At 57.7% G+C, this 14,144-nt stretch overlaps 1 protein-coding gene across 1 annotated transcript; it reads right to left on the bottom strand.

Annotated features, from left to right (window-relative positions):
- Window positions 1–301: 301 nt before the first annotated feature.
- MEX3A (mex-3 RNA binding family member A) lies at window positions 302–12,583 on the bottom strand. The gene is made up of 2 exons (XM_032093705.1): window positions 12,093–12,583; window positions 302–1,501 (listed from the first exon to the last, which is right to left on the bottom strand). The coding sequence occupies exons 1-2, from the start codon at window positions 12,556–12,558 to the stop codon at window positions 396–398; spliced, it is 1,572 nt and encodes a 523-aa protein (XP_031949596.1). The 5' UTR covers window positions 12,559–12,583; the 3' UTR covers window positions 302–395.
- Between the last annotated feature and the right edge of the window lie 1,561 nt (window positions 12,584–14,144).

Raw genomic sequence — 14,144 nt, 5'->3', positions numbered from 1 at the left:
GAAGTCCCAATCTCACCACCAAAAAAAATGAACTAAACCGCTTTGCTTGCGAGATCCGAGTGTGCGTTCTGAGTACTTGGTTTACAAAAGACATTGCAGGCTGGAGCATTGTTCGCCCTTCAAAATTTCTGGCTTTGCTATTCATTTTAATTTTATTATTCACTTTTTTTTTTTTAAAAAATAACATACATTGCTTGTAAAATAATTTCTTTTCTTTTCTTCTTCTTCTTCTTCAAATTAATTTATTCTTTCATTCATTTTTTGCTCTTCAGATGTCATTATTATTATTATCATCATTATTATTATTATTATTATTATCATCATCATTTTTCTTTCATGGACCCCCCCCATTCTCCCTTCCTACCCCCACCCCCCTAATGCCCTGCTCTGTCTCTTTAGGAAAATATTCTAATGGCCTGAGTGGCTGCCGCGTGGCAAACTGGGCACTCGGGATCAGTCCTCTCGCAGATCCTCACGGCACACTCCATGCAGAAGAGGTTGTGGCCGCACGGCACCAGCGCGGCCGTGACCTCGCTTTCGAAGCACACCATGCACTCGCGGCTGCTGGCGACGGACGTCCGGGCAGCGGCCGGCGTTCCCAGCTTGGAAAACCCCTGGAGCGGCTCCCCCTGCGACCGCCTGGGCAGCCCAGAGAGGCTGGGCTCTGGGATGGAGGAGGACGGGGAGCGATGGGAGTTGGGATGGATGGTGCCGGTGCTGCTGGAGCGCTGCTGCTTCGAGAAGAGCACTGAGACAGGGTTGGTGTTCTCCTGCCCAGCCCACATCGGGGCCCCCGACTCCGGCACCCCGTAGTACAGATCCTGCTTGTTCACACCGTAGTTGGGGAAGAGGTAACCGTAATTGAAGTCGTTTTGGTCGTTCAGCCGGGGGGTCTCATAGACGGGGTCGACAGAGCAATCACCGATGCAGCCCAGGCTGTTCTGCCGGAAGGTGGAGAGGGGCTTGCAGCCCGGCGCCGGCGTGTGGACCCGCCAAGCCTCTGAGTAGCGGTTCTCCATGCCAGAGTCAGGGCTGCTGGAGAGGAAGTCATTCTCGTTGTTGTACTCCAGGATCTTGCCTGTCCTTACTGCAATGTGTGTCTCAATCTCTTCCCGGGCACGCTCCACGTTGCCCGGTGCACCGGTGATCTCAAAGACGGGGTCCCGGTCTCGGCTTGGCGTGATGATGTAGGTGTTGGTCTGCTGCTGGATCCGCTTGATGGTGGCTCCCTTGGGGCCCACCACCAGCCCCACCACGCGGTAGGGCACGCGCACCCGGATGGTGACCTGCCCCGGCAGGGTGGGCGCGCTGCCGAAGGTGGTGCCCGCCTTGTTGCGGGAGGCTCTGATCATGGAGAAGTGCTCGGCCGCTGAGATGATCTCCCGCCGGGCCATGGCCACGTCCTCCCGCCGCCCCGTCACCATGAAGACCGGCTCCTCGCCCCGCACCGGGGTCTTGATGTAGGTGTTGGTCTTTGCCCGCAGGGCTTTGATCTTGCAGCCTTGGGAAGAGAGAGAAGAAGGCATGGCAGTTAACAAGGCCGTCCCACCGCTCGCCCTGCTCTGCAGGACACCGGGCTGAGTGGCCATAACCTCCTGTGCCACATGGCAGCCACTGCGCAGAACAAGGCAAAGGCCCCATCCCCCTACCCCTGAGGGGAAATGCCAGAGGGAGGTCCACCCTCTCCATTCCCAGAGACTCCCTCCCTCAGGAGTGCCATGCTCCCTCATACCCCAAAACGGAGATCACCATCTTGTGTGCTGCACTGCACCACACCATCCCCCCTGACAGCCTTCCCTCAGCAATCACCCCTAAGATCTCCCTTCCACACACCCCAACACCACGGAGTAACGGGGGATCCAAGCCACCCCCAGGAGTCAGTGGTCTCTTTGAGGAGGCCTGCCCCAGAGCCCCAGGGTGGCCCCCCAGAGAAAATGGTTATCCTCGGGCTCTGGGGACAGAGCTGATGCATGGGGCAGCCTGGAGGTCACAGAACAGGGAGATGCCGGTCCCACAGCCTGGCTGGCCAATGTGGAACCCCTTGGCCACCCTGTGCCAGCTCCCAAAGGGAGCTGCCTGCCATGACTCCAGAGAGCCAGAGCCCTCCCTGAGGACTGTGGTACTACTGAGGAGGTTTTGGGGTGAATGCGGTCAACTTCAGGGGGCCAGGTGTGGAGTTGCAGAGATGCAGCAGTTTGGGCCTCCCCACTGCAGACATGGCAGGACTCCAAATGCCAGCAGAGCTAGATGGCCGGGGGTAGCAGGACGCCAGGATTTGCTTTGGGGCTGAAACAGCAAGAAATGGGGCAGGGCTGCCCTCCTGTGAGCCCCACAACAGGCTGCTCCACACTCAGACCCTCTCCTGGGATCGCTGGCCATGTGGTGCTTTTGTGTACCAGTATCCACGTACCAGAGCCCACTGAGCCCATTCCCCGGCTCCTAGAACCCACCAAGCCCATTCCCCAGCTCGCCACAGCTCAGAAAACAGCCTTCTGCTTTCCCAAAAAGGGCAAAAGACTTTCCAGTGTGTTTTGGAAGGTCTTGATCCAGCTCTGTGACTCCAGGTTCCCAGATGACACCAGGATGCCATCAAGCAACTAAGTGTTTTTATAGATGGGGCACAGTTCTCTAAAGGACCCCTCCTGCCCCTCAGACCTCTCTCTTGAAAAGCCTCACTTGGTGCCCCAAGGCATTTCCGAAGCCTGGCTCCGAGTTCCCATACAGGCTGGGGGTTCCTCTGCAGGAGGTGTGCTCTGAGCTCAGATCTCCAAGAAAAATTAAAACCTGTGATTCTCCAGTGCAGATGAAGCAAGGTGAGCACTTTGAGCACTTTGCTGTGGTTTCCCGAGGATTTGGGTGTCTCACTCAGGGCTCACAGAACCACAGGATGAGGACACAGCACTGGGACCTCTGTGAGATCCCCCAGCACCTCCTACCCCACCTTGTCTCCCCAGAAAAGAGCATCTCCTGTACTCTCCTCTGACTATTTCACACCAGCAGGTCTTCCTCCACACACTCCACTCACATCACACTTCAATACACAAGGAGCTTCAAACGATGCCTCTGCAACCACGAAATGCAGATTCCTCAGCTCCTGGGCTGGAACATTATTATTTATACAGATCCTAATAAATAACAGCATCTCCCAGGCTGGCAGCTCGGGGCTGCCACTCACCCACAGCTCCTCTCGTGAGACACGGGCTGGTGACATCGGGGTGTTCGCTGGAACGCAGCGATCCCACCACCTCGTGTCATTGGCAAGAATTGAAGCCCGCACCTGTGGCGATGGAAACAGCCTTGTGCCACTACAGCTGACAGGAGCGACTCCCTGGGCTCGCAGGCGCCGCAGCAGCCGCTGCATCCAGCAGTGCCCGGCACGGAGCACGCCCAGCCCCGCCGGCCGCACCGCACGGGCACCGGGCACCGGGCACAGCTCCGGCCGAGCGCAGGCTCCGCGCACACACAGCCCCCGGCACAGCTGGCAACCCCACTGCCCCTCGGAGGCTCTTGGCAGCAGTGTGGGACACGTGCCGGTAAATCGGAACTTCGCTGTCGACTCCCAGTGTGACTTTTAACTCCTCAGAGCTACTTCAGCTCCCGGAGCCTCATTCCCCATTTCTGGAGCAGGAATAGCTGTCTCCTGTCTTGTGCTCCCACAAAACTTCCTCTTAACACTCCACATCACAGCGCTGCTGCACTAAACCCGTCTCTGAGACAGGAATTCCATGTTCCTGGGGAATGGAAATGCCAGATCTGACACAAAGAAGGATCTGGTCAAATCCCCAAATCCAAACCAAATCCATCCCCTGCCAAATCCAGTGTAGCTCATGGGTTACTCTCCAGAGTTTGCACCATGAGGTACATTTGTGATGCTTTGCTGAGTAAAGTTTCCACACAGCCCATGTGGACCAGTGGTCACCCAGTGGTGTGCTATCAGCTCCCAGGAAACCCAAAGGACAGGACCTCATGGAGCCAGGCACGACTCAACTGTAGGATAAACCCACACAGGCAAAATCCGTAATAAAGGTTCATCCCAAGGAGAGCTGGATAAAACCGTGAGAGGTCACCTACGCCCTCTGGCACCCCTGGGCAGGGTGGGCTGTCCCTGACCCACCCCTGGCAGACATTTCCCTGCCCCACTCCTGTGCCGCTCACTCCAAAGATGGAGATTCCATCTTAGGAAGATTAATCAAGATGCCACCATTTCCCCAGGGATATCACCGGAGCTTCACATGGAAAGACAGGGGTGTTCACGACAAGCATCAAGCTGAAAATGCCTCCCCGTGCATCACCCCAGGCTGAGGGAGCTCCATCGCATTCCGCAGTGACCCGCGCTCTGCCTCTGCAGGGCAAGGCTCGCTCTCCTGTGCAGAATGACCTCAGGCAGGCGTGTGGCACGGCTGGGATTGGGCTCCGCGCTGTTCCGAGCCACGGGACAATGACGGCGTGTGGGGGAGAGGGATCTGAGCCCGGCACGACAGGAAACAATCAGGGAGGGTCAGGGAGGCAGAGCGGTGACAAAGGACAGGGGCTCCATGCTGGGGACAGATGGAAGGGAACAGTGGCAAGGAATACACATGAATGAGGGCAAATGTAAGCACGTTACACGAGCTGGAGGAGTGGGAGGGAGTTAGGGATGGAGCAAAGGTGATGGGAATTGAGGGAGAGGCACATCCTCCAAAGCAAGAGGAGAATGAGGGGTGGGGAGGCAAAGCAGAGACACCCCAAAATGGCCAAAGGAAGATGGGCAATGAGAGAGCACAGCGAGAGGGAGGGGAAGGAGGATCTGGAACGGACAAAAGGACGCGTGGTGCAGTCGGTGGTGTGAGAAGGGGGGGAGGGAGGGTCTCTGTGCAGGCCTGCAGACGGGAAAGCCAGCTTTGTGGAGACAGACAGATGGGGATCCTGTGCTTAGAAACAGGAGAAAATCACCTCGTAAGAAATTACACCAGCAAGCCCAGCAGCACAGTGGGCTCAGCGGCCCTGACCTCCAGCAGCTCTAAACTGGCACAGACAATGGCCAAACCATCAGCAGCCCAAATCCAGAGAGCTCCACAACTTCCAGGAGCGCTGCACTGGTTTACATCCGCTAAAACTAGGCTGAGCTTAAACGTGATTTACTCACTTAGTGCCAAGGCTCCCAGCCCATCTCAGCCCCATCCCTGACTCTGCTTTGCACACTAAAAAAGGGGCTGAGCCTCCTTTGAGATCACCCTGTTTCTGATGGAGCACAGCTGGATCAGGATGTGGCCCGTGACACCCCAGCCAGATGGGCAGCACACCCCAATGTGCTTATTCCAAACAAAATTTGCCTTGCACGGGGTGTTTTTTTGACACTTTCTTCGTGCATAACTGAAATTTGAAAACACCAAGTAACAAAGCATTTTACTGGGGGGATTATTCAAAGGGGAGGGAGGTGGAAGGGAGGGAATTGCCTAGCAGGTGGTGTCAAACGAAGCTAAGGGGAGAAAAGGACCCGTCAAAGCTGCACTAATACATAACCTGTGTATGTTCTCCTCGATATGGGACTGCACAGACATCAGTGTGTTGATCCCTGGCACACTCCTGCCACTTAGATTTTTATATTAAACAGAGAATTAAGCCCTTTCTCATTGTGTTTCCACAGCCTACCTTCTATTATCCTGGTTTTCGTCAATAATGCCGATCCCAAAGCATTTCATGAAGGAGGTTGTAAGCTCAGTTCCTCCCCTCACCCTTTTTTCTCTTTAATTTCACTGGTTACCAATTGACTCAAACTAAATGTGTTTGTAAATTACCTGAGTACGTCACAAACATTCCCACACAGGACCAAACCCTGGAGGAGTGGAGAGCCTCTGGTGCCCAGACCCGTCAGCTAACCGGAATTAATCTGCAGAGCAGCCATCTCTGGCTGAAAACACATAAATAAATTGAGTCTAGACATTGCCAAGATGGGTGGTGGGGGTCAGGGGGAGATCTGGACACACAGCCACCTTCTCCTCTCTGCTTACCCCTGCATCAGGGCAACGAATCCATCAAAACTAATGGAGAAGGTTCTAGGTTCACCTCTCCAGCAAAGGCAGGTGCTCACAAGGGACATGAGGGTGCTGGATGCATCTGATCTAACTGTCGTTTCCTTGGCATGAACCCATCCCAAATGTTCTCACTCTGAGCAGCCCCAAACCGATGTGTTTCCACGGGACCTCAGCAGGGTTTACGCCAAGGCTCCCAGGCGCTGCTCCATCAGCGGGAAAAGGAAGGAGCAGTGCATGGAATGGATGTGCCCAGCACACCACCATGGTGACAATGCCACCAGGACAGTGCAATGGCACATGCAACCGTGCCTATGGAGTAGATCCATCAAATAATTTCGCTTTGGTGTAAATTCAGAGTTACACCCACTGATGACCTTCTCCTCAGTGCTGCCACAAGGCCAGATCCTGCACAGGTATATTCTGCTACTGATGCAGTCTAGAGACTCTCACCTGGCACCAACTGGCACCTCCAGCCCAGGAGCGTGACCCTGGAAGCATCAGAGGAGCTGTACCAGCCACAGCAAACAGCTCTGGAGCCAACCCTGAGGTGGGTCTTTTTGTTTCATTGACTGTGTTGTGGTTTTATTTCAGAAAACACACCCCGCAAATCACTCCAGGTCCTAATATTTTTTGTTTTCATCAGATATGAAATAACCTCTACAGACAAAAGCTTTTTAGCCCTCTTCTCATTTATCCCAAGGCACCGTTACACTGCACAGATACAAATTACACCTGTAAATACCCCACGCAGTCCATTCTGACAGTGCTGGTGGGGTGCGTCTAAGGGCAAATTAGAACTCGGTCCTTTTTTCTCTTGTAGTCATAAAATTGAAGAGGATCATAAAATAAACAATCCTCAGCTACCTCGGGTAAGGTGGGGCATTCTTTTCCCCATTAACATGAAAGCCTTGTTAAAAGACAAGCACACAAAGAACCTCACAAATAAACCCTCCTGACGGCCTGTGGGGTAAGGTTTTGCTGCATTGAAAACCTGATGAAAGTGGTGTCAAAAAGCACAAATGCACACAAAAGGACCACAACCAACCAGCTAAATCTCTTTGCACCGAGGGTTTATTGTCCTGATGATGCAAGTTGTGTTTACAAGAAGGGGAAAAACACCACCCAACGCACCATGCCAGGAAAATCAGCGGCTGCCTTGTTCCAGTGCGGCGATTTTACGCTTTTTCACATTGTGATGAAAGTTGTTTATGAAAAAAAAACAAAAAAAAGAGAAAAAAAGCCCACCAAAACACCCAACAGAAACAGCCCCAGCGCCACAGACAATCACTGCCTTGTGCAGCGGAGGAAAGTTGGGAAGCCCCCAGCCCCAGCAGCGATGCATCGCACGGAGTGGGTGTGCCCGTGGCCCCCCGCATGGCACAATCCTGCCGCGGCCCCGCGGCACACGCGCGGCACCGGAGCCGGCCAGGGCGCGGGGGAAGCGGGGCATGGCGAGCGCGGGGGGGACGCAGGGAGGGGGCTGCCAGACAAAGGCGGGGGCCCCCACCCAGCGGCAGCACGCTTTCCCACTGCCCTAGATTCCTGGATTCCGGGCGGCTGCGCTGCGGCGCGGTTCACTCGGTCAGCGCGGCATCCAGCCGCCCGATCCGATGCGCGGGGGAGCGTGCGTGTCTCCCTAGAAAATTCCCTTTGTCTCTCTCCCAGACCCATTTTCTCCTCCCACCTCCAGTTCAAACAGCACAAAGTCGATCCCGTTCCGCACTTTTCCCTGGTGTAAATTCAGACCAATTCTCATTAACACTTTATAACAACACGACACCAACTGCAATATCTCTCCCCCTTTAAGGCCCATCCTGAGATGCCAGAGCAGCGTACAGAGGTTGTCTTCAGACCCCACCTGATGGGATGGCTTTAGCTCCAAGATTTCGGTGAAGCAAGGAGACAAGAAGATCTGCCCCCCTCGCTGCTCCTCGGATGCTGTACATACATCCACCTCCACAGGGTAGGTGGGGGAGCTGCAATCATCAGACTTCCTCAATGGAAAAGGCTTCCTTGGACTATTTTTAAATGCTGAAAGCGTTGGAGAATGTTTGGAGCTACACAAAGAGCCCAATCACCTGGGTTTAGTGGGGCCTCTTGTTATTTGACTTCACCTTGCCAAGAAAGAGCAATTACGTTAAGATCCTCTCTCACATAATCTCATTCCTGGTGACAACAGGCTGGTTGGAGCAGGCTGGGAGATGCTGCATCAAAGGGTGTCTGTGAGTACAGGTGACAATGGATGCTATTACTGTGATGAGACCAAAAACCCTTAGAAGGACCAAAAATCCTTAGAGTCCAAAAATCCTTATAGGGAAGGTCTCAGCTGGGAGTGGGCGCAGCAGGAAGCCAAACCAACCCCACACCTTCTCCTGACACCTGCATGAAACAGACACACAGAAGCAGCACCATGTCTCCCTAACCACAACATCTGGCCTTAAATGTGCCCTCTGGCCTCTTCCCTGGCTCCACCAACAGCAGCCCAGTTTGTCTGTGGAAGCAGGCAGAAAAGTTGGATACAAATCTTGATCTGGCTGATCTACACCCACCTCAGGTCACTTCTAGGGAAGAACCCGGACACCACAGTGACCGAGGATTTCTGCCCCTTTCTAAGTTCACAGTATGCACAACCAAAACATGATGCCCTTAAGACACTCTCCATTCCTCCCAGCACCTCTCCCATCTCAACCCACATCCCTTGATGTCCCACCATCCGCTCAAGAACCTACTGCAAACACCTCCAGTGCTTTGTCTCTACAATTTCACTGGCATGGCCCTGAGAGCTGGCAGTCATGGACAGGCTATTGCAGGCAAGACACCCACAACACGAGCTAGCAGGAGAAATACAAGAGCCACCAAGCACCCTGACGTGCCACGCAGGCCTGGAATGGCTCCAGAACCAGGGAGCACTGTCGGTGCCATGGCACATGCCAGGAGGTTCGGTCACCCAACTCAGCAGGGCTGGAATTCACACACACGCCAAGGGAAGGGGGGATGACCTGCGGGAGCTGCGACTCAGGCAGAGACTCACTCCTGCCCCTCACCCTCACAGCAACAGGAGGACAGGCATGGAGGTCACGGCTCCACCTCCAGCCAGGGAAGGGGTGTCGCTGCCAACCATGGCCAGGGGTCATAGGCACCAGTCAAAGGGATTCTTATGACTTCATCCCCTCGTTCTTCCTTTTCCAGTTTCCTGTCCTCCAGTTTGCAAAGCAGCCCTTGGCACATCCCACCAGCCACCCAGCTCTTTGCCATGGACCCTGGGGCACCAGGTGGGAGGAGCCTGTCTGGCCAATTCCCACCAAGTCCCCCTTTCCACAGCCCACCATCTCATCCCAGTCAGTCCCCATCCCAGCCGGCTCATGGCCGCGCTGCTGGAGACGCTGCTCAAATTCAGCGCACAAACCAGCCCCAGCACAAACCGGAGCAAGGCTTCCAGCAGGCGATTGGCTCCATGAGGGCACGTTCACAGTTCCCGGGGAAAGCAGGAGCTGCCAAGCTCAGGTTGAGTTCCTGCAGCATCTCTCGCTTGGAGTGGAGCCACCTCCTCTGCCATAAACCTCTTCACAAACCACCCTTACAGACATTCCAATAAAAATGTATCAGGCTTGAGCCTTATTTACACTTAAGTGCCTTTACACTCCTTTGGCAAAGTGAGGGGCGCCCTGATGGCAGGTGGAATTCCCATGGCCAAGTGTGTGCACCAGGGCCCCTGTGCCCAGATCCAGGCCTCTCATATCCATGCCTGCCTGTGAGGAGCACTTTCATAGATGGTTGATATTATTATAAAATAATCTGAAGGGATAGTGCGTTTCTTCAGAAAATAGTAAGCTGAAGAAAAAGTGAAACCCTGTTATCAAGTAAAGCCCTGAAATTATTTTTATTTCATTATTACTTTTTTCCTCCATCTCTTTTTCAAGATGTTTATTACCCTGTTCACAGGTACTCATAAAACAATTGTTTTCCTAGAAAGCCGTCTGCCACATGAGCAGTACTACCAAGGGGTGACAATCTGCAGTTTCTGGGATTCCTGGTCAGGCATCCATGAGAGTCCAGGATTCAATCCCCCTGGTAGCCCTGCACCCAGCTCCAGACCTTCTTAATCTGACCTTCTACACAAAAACAAGGCACAGGAGACAGTGGAGGCATTCCTACAAGCCTTTAGAAACAAGTGTGGGCCATGATCTCTGCTGGACTAAAGAGCCATAGCTGCAGGGACTGTGCCGAAGGAATCCTGGCTTCTCCCAGCACAGGATCCATCCCACCCACCTCCACGATGGGGCACAGGCTACACCATCTGCTCCATCAGCCAATGGAGCACAGCCACAGCCCCATCCCCATTCCCACAGCTCCAGCACACTGACATTTCAGTCTCCCAGATGTGGGAAAACCCTCACATACACAAAAAATGGTGGAAAAAAATCCAGGTCTCTGCGTTCCTCTCCATCGCTCTGGACACAACAGGCACGTGCTGTGTTCTGAACACATGGGAACACACCCCCTTCTCTCAGGAGTCTGGGGCAGCAGTGAGATCCTGGAAGAAAACAGCCCTGGCACGTTTCCTCTCGGTTCCGCCTGCCGAATCCTCTTTCCCAACTTTATTAAACAAAGGGGGCCTGATTCTCTATGGCCTCACACCCACCCGTGCACAGTTGGTGCTGAGCCCCACCATGTCTGCCTGCGCTCCGCTCCCGGCAATGCGAAGGCATCACAGGGAGGATCAGGATCAGGGCCAGTGGGATCTCCTGGGCCAGACCTTCACCCCTTCCCGCCTGTCTCCCCGGGTCCCCAGTGAGGGGCCCCCATCCCAGTGTGGTGGACGCCAGAGCAAGAGCTGTTCCCTCGGCTGCAGATGCCCCAAGTTTTGGGGAGGTCAGCATCCCCCGGACTCCTGCCCACTCTCCATCCCGGCGCGGGAACCGGACCCTTGCTCCACGGGTGGGAGCAAGCGGAGCCTCCGCAGGCCCCATTGTTCCAACCACACGCCCTAGCGTCAGAGATGCCCAGCAAGGAGCCATTTGTGTCCCTCTCCCCGTGGCTTCCCCTCGCCCACCTCAGGCCTTCACGGGGCACAGGGGGTCATCACCCCCCGGGTTCCACCACAAACCCTCCTGCTCGGGGGCCTGCGATCCCAACCCACAGGGGAGCATGTGCCCATGGAGCCGCAGGCTCTGCCCATCGCACTTCCAGAGCGTCAAGTTACTTGTTCAGAGAAAGAAAGAAAAAAAACCCCAACACTTAGCCGCACTATTATTATTTTTTTTTTCTCTGTAGCGACACAAAACTTCTCTCGGCAGCGCCGTGCCCCGGCTCCCGCAGTGCCCACGGGCGGCGCGGGGCCCCGCACCGCACACCCGGGAGTGGTGGGGGTGGGCGAGGGGTGACTTAAGAGTGGGTGTGGTATGGAGATATATATATATATATATATATATAATTTTTTTTAAAGCCCTCCTCCATTCCACCTCGCTCCGAACGGAGCCGTGAGGAGAACAAAAGCATCACTGTGGCGGCGCGCGGGCAGCGGCTGCGGGGGGCCCACGCGGGACGGCGGGTCCCGCTCCGGGGTCCCCCCCTCCCAGGGGCGGCGGGAGGAGCTCGGCTCCCACCCGCTCACCGGCCGCTCGGACCGAGCCCGGCACCACCACACCCCCTCCGCCCGGCCAACAAAGGGGGACTCCGGGGCGCGGGGTCGGGCTCAGCCTGCACCCCCGCCCTTCCCCCGCCTTATTCCCAGTTTTTTTTTCTTAAGGAGAGCGCGGTCAAGATCGGCTCTCTGGCAGAACCGCGGAGCGGCGCGCGGGGCTCCGGTGCCGGCAGCCGGACAAGCCCCCGCAGCATTCCCACAGACCCCCCATCCCACCCTTCCCAAAAACGCCCGTGCCGGGAGCGCAGCCACCCGCCCACAGCCCGGGAGCCCCGGGCTTTGTCCCCGGCGGGGCCGAGCGGCCCCGGCCCCGAACAATGGGCGGGAGGGAGCGGCGGGAGCGGCGGCGGGGCCCCCGGCCGCGGGGGAGTGTCCCGGGGCCGGCGACCGGCGACACCGGGGGGGATCGGGGGTACCGGGGGCCCGGCGCTCACCTTGCCGTCCCACGATCTCGGCCACGTGCTCGGAGCTGGGCACCGGGACGCACTCGGTGGTGTTGGAGCTGCTCTTGAGCCGCAGCTCGGCCTCCTTGTAGAGCGCGCACAACTTGGGCTCCGCCGCCCCGGCACTGGGCGCCGCCGAGCCCTTCGGGGCCGCCGGGGGCGGCGGCGGCGGCGGCGGCGGCTGCTGCGGCGGCGGCGGCGGCGGCGGGGGCTGCTGCGGCGGCGGCGGCGGCGGGTTATTGTTGTTGTTGTTGCTGTCCTCCACCAGCACCACGGCCGAGGAGGAGGAGGAGGAGGAAGGCTCGCCTAGCCCCAGCAGGCAGAGCTGGTCCAGGGCGAGCTGCAGCGCCCGGTCATCCTCAAGCAGCGCTCTGTCTTTGCCGCTCCCACCGAAACAGCCTAAATCGCCGAAACCCCCGTTCCTTTCCATTATCCCTGGGACTACCAGGCTAGGCATGGCTAACAAAGGCTTGGGAGGGGGCTGGGGGCTGGGGGGGGGGGGGGGGGGGCGAGAGGAGGGGAGGGGGGGGGGGACACAAAGAGCTCGGGAGGGAGAAGGGAAAAAAAAAGGCAGAGGGAGAGAACGAGAGAGAGAAAAGGACCCTCCGCCCCCCGCCCCCCGCCTGGCCAAGCCCCTTTCCCGTGTAACCCGAGCCCCGCGCCCGCCGCCTCCACCGCGGTCCCCCCGCCGACGCCCCCGCCCCCGGCCGCCGCCGCCGGGGGGTGCGGGGGTGCGGGGGGTGCGGGGGGCGCGGAGCGGAGCGCGGCCCCGCGGGGGGAAACTCTTTTGTTTGAAGGCGGCTGGGCGCTGCGGGAGCGGCCCGGCCCGCGGGCTGATGGGGGATGTAGTCCGGCCGCGGCACACCCCCGCCCGCGGCGGCGGGGACCGGGGCGGCGGGACGGGGGTGGCGAGGAGCGGGGCGGCGGGGGCCGGAGGTCGCGGGGACAGGCCATACGGGGAGGGGGACCCGCTGTGACACGGGGAGGAGGATGTGGGGACCCACGGCGACACGAGTGGATGTGGGATGTGTGGGGAGCGGCTGTGAGGGGGCTACAGGGGGACCCGCCGTGACACGGGTGGAGAGGCTGCACGAGCACCCACGGTGACATGGGTGGAGTGTGATGGGGGGGACCGCCTGGGACACGGAGGGAAGGGGGGATTTGCTGTGGGGAGACACATTGTGCGGTGTGTGGAGGGGCTGTAGGGGCACACACTGTGTCACGGGTGGAGGGGCTGCAGGGGGACCACGCGGTGCCAGCAGTGGAGGGGGATGCAGGGGGATCCACCATGTCACCGGTGGAGGGGCTGCGGAAGGACATGCCATGACATGGGTGAAGGAGATTGGGGGTAGGTGCTGTGGCACGGGTTAGGGAGGTGAGAGGGGACCGGCCGTGGAATGAACGGATGGAGGGGATTGCGTGGGGACCCACTGTGATACGGCTGGAGGATGACGCAAGGGGATCAGCCGTGCCATGGGCGGAAGGGACTGTGGTGGGACCCATTGTGCAATGGGTGGAGGGGGCTGCAGAGGGATTCCCTGTGTCACATGAGGAAGGGGCTCCTCGGGGACCCACCATGCAACGGGTGGGTGGAGGGAGCTGCATGGGGACCCACTGAGACACAGATGTAGGGGCTGAATGGGGTCCTACTCTGAGTTCCATGAGTGACTCACTCTGCACACCCCTGGCATGGAGGGATCACAAGAAAGAGGGGTTTATGTGGGGACCCACCATGTGCCCCCCACCGTGGAGGGCCATGGGTGAAGGGGGGGGGGGCACGTGGGGACCTGTCAACGCACACCCCATCAAGGAGGGTTTGTGTGGGGACCTGTTGCTTCCCACCCATGAGGGGTGCTGCAGAGGTCTCCAGGGCTGAGATCCATCCGGAGACCCACAGGGATAGCAGGGACCCCTGGGAGGAGTGGTGGCTCGGCGGGGACACCTCGGGGTGGAACTGCTTGGGCACAGGCTAGCAGGGCACCAGGGTCAGTGGGGTGAATGGTGGGACAGTGGGGCAGGAACCCCCCTCCCATGGACAAGGAG

Source organism: Corvus moneduloides, chromosome 29, assembly GCF_009650955.1.
Source record: "Corvus moneduloides isolate bCorMon1 chromosome 29, bCorMon1.pri, whole genome shotgun sequence".
Taxonomy (NCBI): domain Eukaryota; kingdom Metazoa; phylum Chordata; class Aves; order Passeriformes; family Corvidae; genus Corvus; species Corvus moneduloides.
This window is presented reverse-complemented; position numbering and strand designations above follow the sequence as displayed.

Bases quoted from the DNA above. Each gene is read 5' to 3' on its own strand.
- MEX3A (XM_032093705.1), bottom strand. From the start codon at position 12,558: ATGCCTAGCCTGGTAGTCCCAGGGATAATGGAAAGGAACGGGGGTTTC. The intron at 1,502-12,092 runs GTGAGCGCCGGG...TCTCTTCCCAAG, and splicing joins CGAGATCGTGGGACGGCAAG to GCTGCAAGATCAAAGCCCTG.